At 40.7% G+C, this 14,636-nt stretch overlaps 1 protein-coding gene across 3 annotated transcripts in view; it reads right to left on the reverse strand.

Moving 5' to 3' along the window:
- Window positions 1–689: 689 nt before the first annotated feature.
- LOC122660509 (protease Do-like 2, chloroplastic) overlaps window positions 690–14,636 on the reverse strand; it is a 41,040-nt gene continuing 27,093 nt past the window's right edge. For all 3 annotated transcript variants that reach the window (XM_043855844.1, XM_043855843.1, XM_043855845.1), the window contains exons 9-21: window positions 11,841–11,907; window positions 11,593–11,651; window positions 11,267–11,366; window positions 9,689–9,768; window positions 7,462–7,518; window positions 3,856–3,959; window positions 2,395–2,482; window positions 2,196–2,281; window positions 2,003–2,027; window positions 1,817–1,888; window positions 1,513–1,563; window positions 1,360–1,420; window positions 690–1,280 (exon numbers count right to left, since the gene is read on the reverse strand). In XM_043855844.1, coding sequence (XP_043711779.1) covers window positions 1,036–1,280; window positions 1,360–1,420; window positions 1,513–1,563; window positions 1,817–1,888; window positions 2,003–2,027; window positions 2,196–2,281; window positions 2,395–2,482; window positions 3,856–3,959; window positions 7,462–7,518; window positions 9,689–9,768; window positions 11,267–11,366; window positions 11,593–11,651; window positions 11,841–11,907 — 1,095 coding nt within the window. In that variant the 3' untranslated portion in view covers window positions 690–1,035. The remainder of the gene's footprint in view (window positions 1,281–1,359; window positions 1,421–1,512; window positions 1,564–1,816; window positions 1,889–2,002; window positions 2,028–2,195; window positions 2,282–2,394; window positions 2,483–3,855; window positions 3,960–7,461; window positions 7,519–9,688; window positions 9,769–11,266; window positions 11,367–11,592; window positions 11,652–11,840; window positions 11,908–14,636) is intronic.

Raw genomic sequence — 14,636 nt, forward strand, 5'->3', positions numbered from 1 at the left:
AATCAAAGCTAGGGTCTCTTCGGCTGCTCCCTTTTTTTGTAATGATACCCCAAGGAACAGATTTATTGTTGTCTCCTAGGGTCTCTCCTCCATCTCCTTCCAAGCCTCCCATGTTTGAGGCTTTGGTTGTTCTTTTTCTGTTTTCCTCTTTTGCCCCCTAAGGGGGGGCTGTTGTAGTTCTCTCTCTTTAGTAATGAATTTTATTATGGGAGAAATTTTCATACACGGCTCTGTAAACCGTGCATGTGAGAGGGTGGGTGTTTCGAGGCATTAAATATGAGTGAGGGGTTTATGATTTTTCTTACTTTTTGTGAGAGGGGACACAAGCGTGCATGCTTGCACGACCGTGTATGAAATCTTTGGCCTTTTATTATTCACCCAAAAATAAAATGGAACACTTTATGTCAATTGCCTGGGTTCAATAGTACTGACCTCACATGGCCACAAGATCAAATGGGTTGGTGGTCAGACCTCTTTGAGTGACACTCTGACAGTCCATGTAAGGCCAACCTATTAAAAATCCATAAACATTAAAAACTTTAATGGCCCTCATTTTACATAACAATTTCCATGTGTTTCATTCACAAAGAAAACAAAAGAAATCTTTCATGGACCAGCCCAAGCCTGTCTCTTCAGCCCAAAGGTAATACCAGGACTTATCCATTCCCATCCGACTTCCCTTCATTGGAGGGCAATATAAATTTTTAGCAGTCAATAAAGTCCACAAGTTACACTGTTTATGAACTGTGGTAAGAAACAGATACATTTTATTATTTGAACTTAAATTCTAACGCATGTTGATTGTTGACGCAAAAAATGCTTCCAAGGAGCTGCCATCATCACGTCCCCATGGATTTATTCGCCAATCCAATGGATTAAAATATAAAATAACTCAAGATGAAGAATGTGACTCAAATTGTGGCACAATGGGAGATTCAAATCCTGGTGTTGTATCTGTCCCTCTGAAGATGGGACTTTGCTGCCAAAAGACTGTCCCTTGAAGCAAACTAATCTGGCTCAAACTGAATTTTATTCTCATGCCCAAAGAAGTCCATCGAACCCAATTTCCAAATTGGAGACCGGGCTGTCGCCAATTTCAGGATTCATTGCTTGGTCAAATTCTGATGAGTCCAGATATGGCTCTAACAGATCTGAAGACCTCTCAGAAGGAATCCCATAATTCTTGAGAATGCAAGGAGTGGCGACAGCAGCAGCCTCCCGTTCCAAGACCGCAAGGAAGTTGTCTTCAAACTCAAATACTAAATACTTGTCCTTGCATGCTAGGCAACAGCATAGAGACAGCAGTTAGTATTAGAAATAAAAGAGTAACCAGCCAGGAAAAACGGTGCAGGTACTTACAATCAACAAGATATGCCAAGTGTCGTATATTTTTTATTGGAGTCCCATTGAACTTTAAAACCTGAAATTTTTTATCTGTATTAATTATTCTTTTCATCCTCTTGCTACATCTATTGCGTAAAAAGCAATACATAGTGGGAGTTTAGAACTTGCCTGCTGATTGTCCATATCCTCGTACCCAATGTTCACTTCATTTGCTAAGACCTATGCAGGAAGGGGGGGAAACAAGCAAATGAATATTACCAGGAGGACAAACTAACAATTTGAAAAATCCCAATGCAGAACACAAAGGAGTACTACTCTTTCTTATTCAATGAAAATAATTGACATGAGCAAAAGTTGCCAAATGTTTCCCACCAACTAACATATAATAAGGAGATGAAGAGAAAGATTCAGTCAAGTGAAAGCCCGATACATCTTAATGAAATGAAGATTTTTGGAGATGGTGTAAACTAACTTGTGAGAGGATCACTATCTGTTCTCCTTTGAACTTGGCCAATGAGTACCGTGCCTTCACCAATAATTTCAACTGACCAGAAAAATTAAAAAAGAAAACTCTCATTGGACGAATACGAATTATGCCAATTAATCACAGTCAATACTGTTGTAGAAGGTGAAAGTTTTCTGTACTGTTACTACTTACCCCTATTGTGTCTTCACATTCCTCACTGTATAACAAAATAAGTTGGTTAGAGATATGTCAACATAATGTCACTCTCTCTGGAATACTTCTACACAATGCTATCAGTACTTGAAACCACAAAGGTAACAGATGATGCTATCATACTTTAAACCACAAAGGTAACAGACTGCTAAACGCCAGGATCAAAACATACTCAATAAGAGGTTCCGAGAGCGGCGTGAAAACCAGTCCAGCAATAATCAGATAAGAAGGTTGGCCTCCATCAATGTGAAAAGGGACCTATAAGGCATTGCCAATATAATTTAACATTTAAGCGCAACTCAAACAGCAATATACTGAAGAAACACTGTCACCACATAATCGTACAAAGTAAAAAGCTGCTAATGGCATACCAAATGCACCCGTGGATTTAGGACTGTCTGAACTTTCATAAAAGACCCTTTTCGAATAATACCAAGCTCTGCCACATCACCCGCAAACCTGATCATTCAAACATGATTTGATCCAAGATCCTGTTTTACTTTGATCCTCAGATAAATGACAGAAGTGAAAATAAAGAAGTATAATTGGATAAACTATTTACAAATTTGAACCAGGAACATCCACAAAGTAGTTAAAGAGGAATCTTAATTTGAATTGACTCCAAGCATGCCAATATGCCTTGACATGTGGAGCACATTATACAGGTGTAACTAGTACTGCATAAGAAAAATATATACTAGAAATTTGAGTGGATTATATGGTGATCCATATTGCACTGTTCACCATTTTATTCAGATTCAAAACAAATTTAATTAAAATGGTTAACAAGATGAATGGGTTGGTTTCTTCCCAGGTGAAGGCAGTTGCATATTCAGTCGGGCGTCCCTAGATGATGCCTAGGTAATGACAAGTTTAGCAAAAAGTTATTTGAGAAGCTTTAAAAAAAGAGTGCGAAAAGAGATTAGCCCATGCCTTGACTACTCTAGCATAAGATCTTCCCACCTGGATCGGGCTCCTCTCCTGCAAGGCCAGCATCCAGTGGGTGCCCAGTGAGGCATCCAATGGCTGGGCTGCTGGGTGCGTGCCGGGCCCCACACAGGCACACACTCCCGTGCGCACCCAGCGGACCAGCAGTTGGATGCCTCACTGGGCGCTGGCCTTGCAGGAGAGGAGCCAAATCCTTCCAGGTGAGACGAATCGAAATTTGGGCATGAGAACCAGATGAACTGTTTGCTCCAGCTGGACCATTTAATGCCCAAGTTTTAACAAAAATAAATGGAGAAAATGAATCTGATTGCTTTTCTAACATTATGTAGTTTCTTTAGCGATTAAAAAAAATAGAACCAAAAAAAACAAAGAAGGATATGTAGTAGTAGTGCAAGAGATAAGAACCAAAAACAAGGACCAGATGAGCCAGGTCAAGGAAATAAGAAAGGAGTGGCCTCCACTGTAGTAATGATTGCAACAATGCAGGACTGAAATTTTGGAATCTAGCTCCTCTGTAATGCGGAGGTTCGCTACAGATCTTGTAGCGCAGCACCAGAGCTCGCCACATGGACTAGCTCCCATTTGAACGGCGTGGATCGAGCTGGAAACCCTGAGCGTGGTGCACATGCGATGGACAGGAGGATTTCTTATTTTTGAAATCTGGATTTCCAGCTTGATCCGAGCCGTCCAAATGGGAGCTCGTCCATGTGGCGAGCTCTGGTGCTGTGCTACAAGATCTATAGCACACCCCCACTCAACAGAGGAGCCGGATCCAAAATTTTGTGTGTACATAATACTTCTATAGACAAACATAAAAGCAAATCAGCTAATATTTAAAATGCATATACAATTTTACTTTGTTATACAGTTCATAGGACCTTTACTTTTGACTTATTAGGTAGCGGAATGCAATGCGCTCAGTTGACCGAAATGGCACAGTTCCTTCACTCCCTACATGAACATCATTAAAGCTTACGATCACGTCCCCCTGGAGAAGCACAATATCTACAAGAATTATTTTGCAAGTTTTACGATATTACATATTTAAACATCCCATAAAAAGACTAGAAGAAGCCCAATGAAAATGTACAGTTAAAGGAGAAAAATCCGTATGAATTATTAAAACATCAAAAATGATAATTGATAATACGAGGCTCCCGCCACTGCAGAGTCTGGGAGGGACAAATGTTTGCAGCCTTACCCCCTGCTTCGCAGGAGAGACTGTTTCCAAGTTTTGAACCCACAACCAACAGGTTGCAATAGCACAACTTAACCATTGCACCGAGGCTCGCTCACTGATAATTATAATTGGAAATAATAAATGGAGCCAAAAATGAAGAACAATTGGCATACTCAAAGTAACTTCTGTTTTTTTCCCTCGCCCCTTTTGTGGATGAATAACCTATTCAAGTAAAGATAGCCAAATAGGGAAGAGTATATGAAAAGTTTTATACATCATCCATGAGCACAGATCAACATCCAGAAGTACATCAAGCAAGAAATTCAAGTCTAACCATTGGAGGGTAAGGGCTTCGGTGCCTATGGTCCCTCGTTGCCCCGTCTGGCTAGGTCACTGTTGATGGGGTTACCTGACCAAGCTCCTTAAGAGAACAAGATGTTCCTAGAGGGACAAAGGACAGATAAAGTCTGGGCAACCATTGTTCAATAATGAAGCCAAAGTCAACTACAGGTACATAGCAGGAATGAGCACTTTGTAGAACAGAGATACCAGGGATAAATGGTGTAATAGAAATTAAAGCCTTCTGAATGTTGGTCTGTGATTACACATATCCATGGCAAAGCAAAGGTGTCAGCAGAATCTGTGCATTGCATCCCTTCATTTTGATTCATTCTACTTTTCTAAGACTTGTTACTTTTGCTCTTTACCCTCTCAGTTGAAGGTTTTCACTTTCTATATGATGCTAAAAGTCTAAAACCATCCTATCAAAGTCTCCAGAAAATGACTATGGATATAATCCTGATGTCAATCAGATATATGGTAATGAATCCCTTGATTGAAATAATCATTCTACATAAATGAATTCACAGTTCAACAAAAAGAGCACTTTCTGGAAGAGATACCAAATTCATTGGGTTATCAGAAATAGACTTTAAAAGTGTAAGCTGTTCCTCCTGGATCACACCTTCATGAAAGTATAGTGTAGCACTGTAGCCATCGCTCACAGTTGGATCTTGAATTTCTAAGACCAGTTATGTCAACCCATTCTCCTTTCAGCTCAGATTTTGTTTCTAAATTGTATTTAGCCCATCACTTTAATTAAACTTTTCATAAAATGATTGTGATCTTGACATCAATTAGATTAAGGGAAAATTACATTGCCACCCCCTGAGGTTTGTATAAAATACAGAACAAACCCCTGTGTTTCTAAATTATACAGCCAGACCCCTTGAGTTTTGATAAGTTGTTACAGTCAGCCCCACTCCGTTAAATCATTCCCGTTAAGTGGTACGGTCTTGGTAATGCATGACCTAAAATGACTATTATACCCCGGTTAGGGGTGTGAGCTTACCACCCCCATTCCCAACCCTTCTCCTGCCCTGTTACTCGAATCAGATTAGGGTTCTGGTTTTGGTCCTCTGCAACTTCTCAAGATGGCGATCTTCTAAGGCCCATCCCCGAAGTGCGACGACTGTACCGGCGATATAACCCATAGCTAACCTCATTCAAACCCTAAAAAATCTGCAACTCTTCTATTTCTCTCTCCTCTGCACAAAAAAAAAAAAAGAAGAGGATGAAACAAATCCAGGAACGGCGAAGCCGTCGGAAAACGTCCACAACCAAGGCAGGGTTCTTAACTTTTCTTTATCGTTCAATTATGGGGTAATCCTATATGGGGAAGAAGAACTCAACAACCGCCGAATCGAGGGACAGAATAGGGATCCAAACCCATGATAAATTAAGCCTCTAACAGTTGAATAATCGGTAATAGAAAGTAGGACCAGAACAGCCAAAACCAAATCAGAAGATTTAACAAATCAGAGAGCCAGCGAGCAAGAGAGAGAGAGAGGGTAAGATGATTCTAAATCTGACGAGAAAGTTAAGGAGAAAGTCTCGTAGAGATGAAACAGATTACAAATACTCTCTTCCAACCCAGGACGACCCTACGCTCGATTACTATCATCCCATCGACACTGAAGGTCTCACTTTCTTTCTCTCCCGGAAATTGAGTTAGGGCTTCTCTATTCCATTTCACCCTTCTGTGTTAGCCGTGAGACACGAATTTTCATTTTATCTTTTTTGGGTCAATTGGGTAAAATTGCAAGTGAACGGGTTCTATCAATCAAGGAAAAGCCAAAGAACGGTGGCAGTGGTGGTGTCCAGAAACAAGATCCCAATGTATGGAGGTGGTGCGAGTCTGAGCAGTTCCGGGGGAAACTTGACGACGCCGGTGCATCTGAAACTGGATTTCATGGTCCGTTCAAGAGCTTACGTTCTGGGCAAGCTAGTTAAACCAAAGTTCTTTAAAAACATTGATTTCTCAATCGTCTTTGACCCTAAGAAGATCAATGTTGCCCTTTCGCTCAAGAACTCCTACACATACGATTAGATTTGTTGTTCTGTTCAGAGTCTGAAGAATCGAATAAACACTCCAACATCAACAGATGGTTCACAGTTGTCTTCTCTGTAGAGTAGATCAGATCACCAGAACGACAAGAAATTCAATTATTGAAAACGATGAGAGAAAGGAATCGATTTCCATTAATTTCTGTTCCTTATTTTTTTTTATCTTCGGTGGGATTGCTCGTTAGCTGGCATCATCTAATACTTCCTTATCCTGCAGGCCCTTCTCTTCAGTTATCACTTTTAATCTCTCCCTCTCTCTTTCCTTTCTCTACCCGTAATGGCAGAGTTGCAGCCCACAGAAGGTCCGATGAATGGTGGAGCCGCTGTTGGAGCCACCGTAGGAGTTTCATCTGAAAATCTGGGCCCTTTTTTGGGCTCCAAGAGGTAACATAGGCCCAGCGTTCGATTTGGTGACATCGGCGACCAGCCAGCAACGCTCTCATACGATTCGTACGTCAGGCGAACCAAGCAGTGGAGGCTCCCCACCGACAACAACGAGTTCAAGTCTCAGAACCCCTCTCTGAAGGACACGGGTGCCGCCACCAAAACTTCTAAGACTTGACCTCTGTCTTAGAAGAGGGCAAATTTGGTTTTTCCCACAGAGTATTAAGGATATTAGAAGAGGGTAAAGTTGGTATTTAAAATGTCTTATTTAACACTGTTCACTCACCGTCCACTCAGGGGGTCTGACTGTATAATTTAGAAACACAGGGGATCGCTCTGTATTTTATACAAACCTCAGGGGGTGGCACTGTAATTTTCCCTTAGATTAATTAGGTTGTGAAGCACTTAAGTTATTAGGCTACCCTACATAAACTATAACAGTTCCCTTCCCTACGGTTGTGCTTACTGACTATTGTTGCTACACTGAGATCCTGGCTGGAATTAAAAATAGCCTGCTTACCTCTTTCAAAACATTATTTGCATCAGAAGTGGGCTCAACTCTCCGTACCAGAACACCCTGCAGCAGAAGTCATGGAAACCATACAAGGATTAGGATGCTCAATAGATACAGTGATGGTGATCTCCACATGAATGTAGGAATAAGGAATTGCACAACAGGCACTTATCCCAAAAAAAAAATAGAAGAAATTTACACTATAGTCTAGAGTATATTTTGGTGCTTTAAGATTGAAATATTTAGATTCTAGCGAAAGAAAATTGCTGCAAACTTCATACATGGTTCACATTAAATACTCAAGAAATTTCTCCTCACTACCGCTTGTCAAGCATGTAACTCTTTCACCAAATAAATTTATCATGTACTCTCTTCACTATGACCTGTATAAACAGATCAAAGGAATTCTCAAACCTAAAACGTGAACCTAAGAAATAACAATCACGCTGAAACATATAAAATAGCCATAATGCAGCTGCCTTCCCTTGTAGTTTGACCATACATGTCCCACTTCACATGTAGGAACCCTGTAACAGTCATTTTGTTGGCCATGGTCTGTACCAACACATTGTGGGCATGTAGGCCATGGTCTGTAACAACACATTGTGTGTCTGACCCTCAGCGCAGAGAAAGAGATGACTGTGCAGGGGTGACAAAGTGAGGTATATTACAAAGTTGAGAGTAGCTCAAAGAGTATAGCGAAGTATATTATAAAGCTGAGAGTAGTTAAGATCATATAGAACAGTATACCATAAAGTCGACAGTGGCTCCAAAACATGTCTAGTTGCATACATGAGTGAATACAAAGGATTTTCAGGAGTTTAAGCTTTGCTCAGTTAAAAATTCACCAAGTTAGATCAAAGGTGAGTTTTAAGATTAGAGTTGTCCAACTAAATCAAAATGTGAGCTTTCCTCAAGCATACCTGTATAATCTGTAGATTGTTAAAAACTCACTCTCAGAGCATGAATTTGAGGATTGAGAATGAGTGCCACCCTTGCCAGAAGGAATAGACCATTAAGGTCTGGCCTCACGTTGGGCTGTGTTGGTGACTTCGTGCATGGCTTTGGTGAGCAGAATGGCTTGATGGGAATGGCATATTTTCATGGCACACCAGAGGCGTGCTGGTGATATGGTGTATCATGTATGGTGAGCAAATAAGGGATGAGGTGCTCAGTTGTTCCATACCATTTCATTATCCTCCATTTTTTCTCCCGGGGGTGTCATTGTTTACTTTGGCGAAGGAACACATGCTTAACATCCATCTTGAAAGTAGAGATGTGCTGGCCATCCCTTGTCACCTGGCATCACCCACTACACAAGAAAGCCTAGCATGGATTATCTTTTGTGAGGTGGGGTAGGGTGTGGGTATTGGCAGAAAAAAATTTGTACTTTATTGCAAAGGTCCAAAAGGAGGATACATATAGCACAGTCCTACTGTGTCTACACAACTCCTCACAAGCCAATAATAAATGCAGACTTGTCTAAAACATATAATTGAGGGGCAATCTTGTTAGAATTATGCTGGAGGGGAACCAAAATCTCTCTCTGGGTTTCAACATGCTGTTGAACACCATTGAGTAGTGATTAATCAAACAAAAGAAAAATGTTGGGTACTGACCAAAGCCAGCAGTACGTCGCAGCCTAGCTTCGAAGCTCGCATTGGTGTTTGTCATTAGCTTAGTGTATGCATTATCTGTGGTAGCACAGGCTATGCTTCACATCCCAAGAGCTTGCAAGCTTAAGTAGGCTTGTGAGCAAGGATGTCAATACCCTGGGAGCTTGAAGGTAGTAGATGAAGAGGTTTACAAGCACTACATAGATACCTATATCTCTGCATATTATGTGCCTCCGTCTCCTTTCCCCTCTTTCTTCTTCAAACGTCAAAAACCCACAACTTCCATTTTCCTCTTCCGTTGTTCCTCCATCCTCTGTACCTAACCCGACATTCCACAAAAAAACCCACCACCTCACTGTAACCCCAGACCCCCACCCCACCCCCTTTGAACCTCCATCCTTCATATCCCATTCAACCTCTCAAAAAGATCATATACCAACAAAATTCCGACAAATAAATAATAGATTACCAAAACTATGCATGGAATCAGCAAAAACTGTGTCGAGCACCTTCTCTAAAAGTTCTATTACCCACGTCGAATAAACAGATAATGGAATTTTTACATTTGCAGATTTGACAAAATGGGCGTCAAGCTTGGCAGCCTTAAGGTAATGTACCTCATTAGATTGCACTTTTAAGCATGCACGGAGTGCTGGATTCTCCAACTTTTGCAGCAAGACTCCAAGGCAAGGGAATCCTGAAAGTTCACATTTGCCATTACTCAGGAAGATGAATTGGAAAGAACAGTAAATTGATTCATAGCTCATGAGAGAGAGAGATTTGATGGCATAAAGCTTTCTTAATGCATGAAATGCACCTCTACCAAAAGAAAAGATACTATGATTCTGCATCCACACACAAAATGACAAAGGCATTTGTTGGTGTTTATAATCTAACAACAACCATGAAGACAATATGCAATAGACACTATGTTAGACGGTATTATGTATTCACCCACCCCCACTCCCACCCTTTTTTTCTTCTTTTTTCTTTTTGATTTGATACATAGATTCATTAGAATTGTGTAAGAATGGTAAAACAAAAAAGAAACAGGTCGTATAATTTTAATATGACAAGCTTCCTTCCCCTTCCCCCAACTCCCCCCCCCCCCCCTGCGAAAAAAAAAGTTCAGCAACAAAGAGGAAAGGAAAAAGAAAAAAGAAAAAGAAGGCCCTAAGCACCTTGTCAATCAAACAAAAATATCCGAAAGCAAGCAAGACGCATTAGACTCAAACAGCGCCAAACAAAAGGATTCCCCCACTTGTCCACTAAAGCTGCCACATAAACAACAGACATGACTCAAAATAGACCCCACAAACCCTCCCAATAACCATCCCCTCAAAGGAAAAGGAAATAAAGTGAAGAGAGATAGAAAGAGTACCACTTGATCTTGCGAACACAAGATGAAAGTAGAACATCAACACAAATTGAAGGTTGAAGTGGGAAGAGAAAGGCAATGATAAAGTAAATAAAAGAGAAGGTGAACAAAGTAGAGCATGTTCATTAATAGTCTTTCACAGAGCTTTGATGGTAAGGATCAGAAGGAATGAAATTGGTAAGCAGAAAACAAGAAAGGAAATACTCGCAACTCCTGCTTCAACAGACAAAAACAGAACATCAAAAACAGTTAAATTTGAACAGCGGGAGAGCAGTAAGAAAGAGGAAATGGAGAAGGCAGAACTGTAAGGAAAAGATTCTTTGAAGTGTAAACCTCCACTGAACATTAACTGAAAGAAAACAGCACGAATGGACTTGAAGGCTTGTCAATAGAAAACATAAAGGACGGTACAGGAAACTCTTATAAATACCACATATTATGTGCAATTCTCTCTAGGTGTGAAATGTTCTGATGGATAAATTTAATTATGTGGTTCATGACCAGAAGAAAACAAATAAAAGTACAGAAATGATATCAATTAATAATTTGAACTTTAGAGCTCAATTCCAGAATGCGAAAAAGAAAAACTAAAAATCACTAAAGCAATCAACAAACCAAAACATCCCCACTTCCCCCCACTCCATGCCCCAAAAAGAAGTATACATGATATGAGTACAATTTTAACTTTCTCTATCCACACGGGAGATCTGTATAGCATCCTCTTAATTTGTGAAAGCCTATTTTATAAATATCATGAGGAATCACGCATGCTGCTTAAGAAAAGTAGAAAGAAACTAATTCAAGATAAGTTCCTCACCAGTATACTTCCCATTTCTCTCATAGTCTTCCAAGAAATGAGAAACAACCGTTGTGGGAATTACATATCCAATATTTTCAGCTTCTTCAGATCTGTAAACCTAAATGAAATGCCTGGTAAGAAATATGACAGACATAACATAACCACTAAAAACAGAGATTCCCCCACACTACCAGGACCAGATGAAAATAGAAGAGAATCATCTGTTTTGGGAAAAGAGAACTTATTTGGATATCATGATTTTTATGAAATAAGCATTTCTTATGTGCACCATATGGAACATTTTGGAGAAAGAGGAATGCTGATTTAGTGCACCAGAAATCTACCTGAAATGCCACCCCAATGCACTCCCCATCATCATTGAAGGCAGGGCCACCACTATTTCCTACAACATGACAAATTAATTAACATAGGGGAAAGATGTCCAAAGAATTTGATTTAACGATTAACAAATCATAGTCATTTGTCAGCCTTTATAAGAGAGCTTTGGGGAGGGGTTTAAAAAACACAAGATACAGAGTAGGAGAATTAGAAGTTGAAACAAAATGGAACTAAAGGTGGGAGATATCACTACCAGGATTTATTGCTGCATCAATTTGAATACCAAGCAAGTCAGATGACCCTAGAGCATAAGATGTAACCTGGAAATACAAACAAGAAGAACCTTGAGATTTTTCCTACTTTGGCAACAGAATCAGATGCATGAAGTGCTTGTTTTCATATATGTGTGTATATGTCTGTGCAGATGAGCAAAGCTAACTTTTTTTTTGGGTGAATAAATATTCATTACCAAAGAGAGAGAAACAAGGAAACACCCAAAATTAGGGGGAAAGAAAGAAAGACATCCCACAATACATAGGGCTAGCAAATCCTCCTAGGGGGATGGGGGGAAGCAAAGAAGAGGGGAGACTCTAGGATAGAACAATATGCCTCTTCCTTGGGGAATATACACAAGAAGAGGAGAGGGAAGAAGTTTTGGAACAAACTTCAAAAAAGATGGAATCCCAAATCTAATGAAAGGATCTTGAGTTGGTAGTCCATCTCCTAAGATTGCGCTCCATCCATATATGCGAAATAGTAGCTCCAAAAGCCAGCTTGACAATTCTATCACAAAGAGATTTGCCCCCATAAGTCATGTCAACCTAAATCCACTCTCTCTGGAAAGGCAGAATTCTTCTTCTTCTAGGCGAGCATTTACTCAAAACCTCAGACCAAATAAAGGACGAGAACGAGGATTCAAAAAATAAGTGATCAACACTTTTGGTACCGTTCCAACAAAGACAACAAGCTAGGGATGTTAGACTTTGTGTAGTAAGGGTATTTTAGGAACTAATTTGTTAACTAGTTGCTTTATATTATAATTTTCCTATTTTCGCCTCATAATCACATGCGTGTGGAGAAGGCCGTGCTTGGCGCGTTGGTCAAGTGCTCGCTTGCTGAACGGTTGGTCACGGGTTCAAGTCCTGGTCTGGGAACAGGGGTAAGGCTGCGTACATTTGACCCTCCCCAGACCCTACAAAACACGGGAGCCTTGTGCACTGGTTAAGGTCTTTTTTTTTTAATCACATGTGTGGAGACATTCACAAAAGCTGACTGGGCTGGATCACTAGATGATTGCCGCTCCACATCAGGGTACAAGATCAATGGTTGCAAGATCAAGTGCTGAAGCTGAATTCAGGGCCATGGCACATGGGATCTATGATGGGTATTCATGTTCCAATGTCGATGATGTTGTATTGTGACAGTAAATCTGTTATCAACATTGCCCATAATCCAGTTGACCAGTTCAACATGATCGAACGAAACATGTAGAGATTGACAGGCATTTCATCAAGGAGAAATTTTTTGTATACCTTCTCTGAAGATTGGTGATCAGTTAGCATATGTTTTCACTAAAGGTCTTAGTGGTTTTTCATCCTATTTTTATGCAAGTTAGGCATGTGTGATATTCATGCACCAACTTGAGGGGAGTATTGTAATATAAGATGCTGTCCTCACTGCAACCTATTTGATTAATAGGCCGCCCAGTCTGGTCCTTGACTCCAAGTCCCCTGTCGAGCTCTTACTTGGCTCTTCTTCCTTTATTGTTCCCCCTAAGGTGTTTGGCTGCGTTTGTTATGCCAGGGATACTAGGTCCCCTGGTAAACTTGAACCCCGTAGTCTCTGCTACATTTTCTTAGGATACTCTGCCACCCAGAAGGGGTACAAGTGCTATTATCCTCCTGCCAGACGTACATTGGTCAATATGGATGTTGTTTTTCATGAGACTGTTTCTTATTATGTGTCCCCACCTCTTCAGGGGGAGAGTGTTAGTGAAGATGTGCTGACCATAGAACCTCCCCTCCAGTCTGTTTACAATGAGTCTGTTCCTGTTCCTCCTACTCCTAGTCCTCCCTCTGCCTCAGGGGGAGAGGTTCCTATACAGGAGGAGACCATCACAGATGAGGTTGTTGACATTCCTATTCAGGGGGAGCAAACTCCAGTCCAGAAAACCATTAATGACTTTCAGAAGAGGATTAATGAATCTAATGTGCAGACTTATACAAGGAAACAAAAGCAGCTTCAATCCACTGTTGCACCGGCACCCATTCAATTATCGAACCTAGTTCCAGAACCTGCCTCTCCACCTGGTAATGTTTCTTCTCCTGATTTACCTATTTCTCTTTGCAAAGGTGTCAGGGTTTGCACCAAGCATCCTATATCCCATGTTGTTTCTTATGACTCCCTTTCACCATCCTTTCGTGCTTTTGTTTCTTCTCTTTTTTCTGTTCGTATTTCTAACAATTGGCAAGAAGCTCTATTAGATGGAAAGTGGAAGGCAGCAATGATGGAGGAAATGGAAGCCCTGAAAAAAAAATAACACATGGGAGCTTGTGATTCTTCCACCTGGAAAGAGAACAGTTGGATGCAAGTGGGTGTTTGTAGTGAAACAGAAGGTGAATGGCACTGTGGATAGGTACAAGGCATGACTCGTGGCAAAGGGGTTCACTCATACGGCATTAATTACCAGGAGACCTTTGCCCCTGTTGCAAAGTTGAATACTGTTCGAGTTTTGCTATCCTGTGCAGTCGATCTTGGATGGGAATTGCAACAGTTGGAGTGAAGAATGCCTTCCTAAATGGAGAACTGGATGAGGAGGTGTATATGGACATTCCACCAGGGTTCTCTTGTGACAAAAACCAAGGTAAAGTGTGTAAATTGAAACGTGCACTTTATGGGCTAAAGCAGCCACCTCGAGCATGGTTTGGCCGGTTCCACAAAGCCATGATTTCTTTGGGCTATAAGCAGAGTAATGCTGATCACACTCTCTTCATAAAGAGGGTTGGTGGAAAACTCACTGATCTTATAGTCTACGTTGATGACATAGTGG

This window comes from Telopea speciosissima, chromosome 4 (genome assembly GCF_018873765.1).
Source record: "Telopea speciosissima isolate NSW1024214 ecotype Mountain lineage chromosome 4, Tspe_v1, whole genome shotgun sequence".
In the NCBI taxonomy this organism is placed as follows: Eukaryota; Viridiplantae; Streptophyta; class Magnoliopsida; order Proteales; family Proteaceae; genus Telopea; species Telopea speciosissima.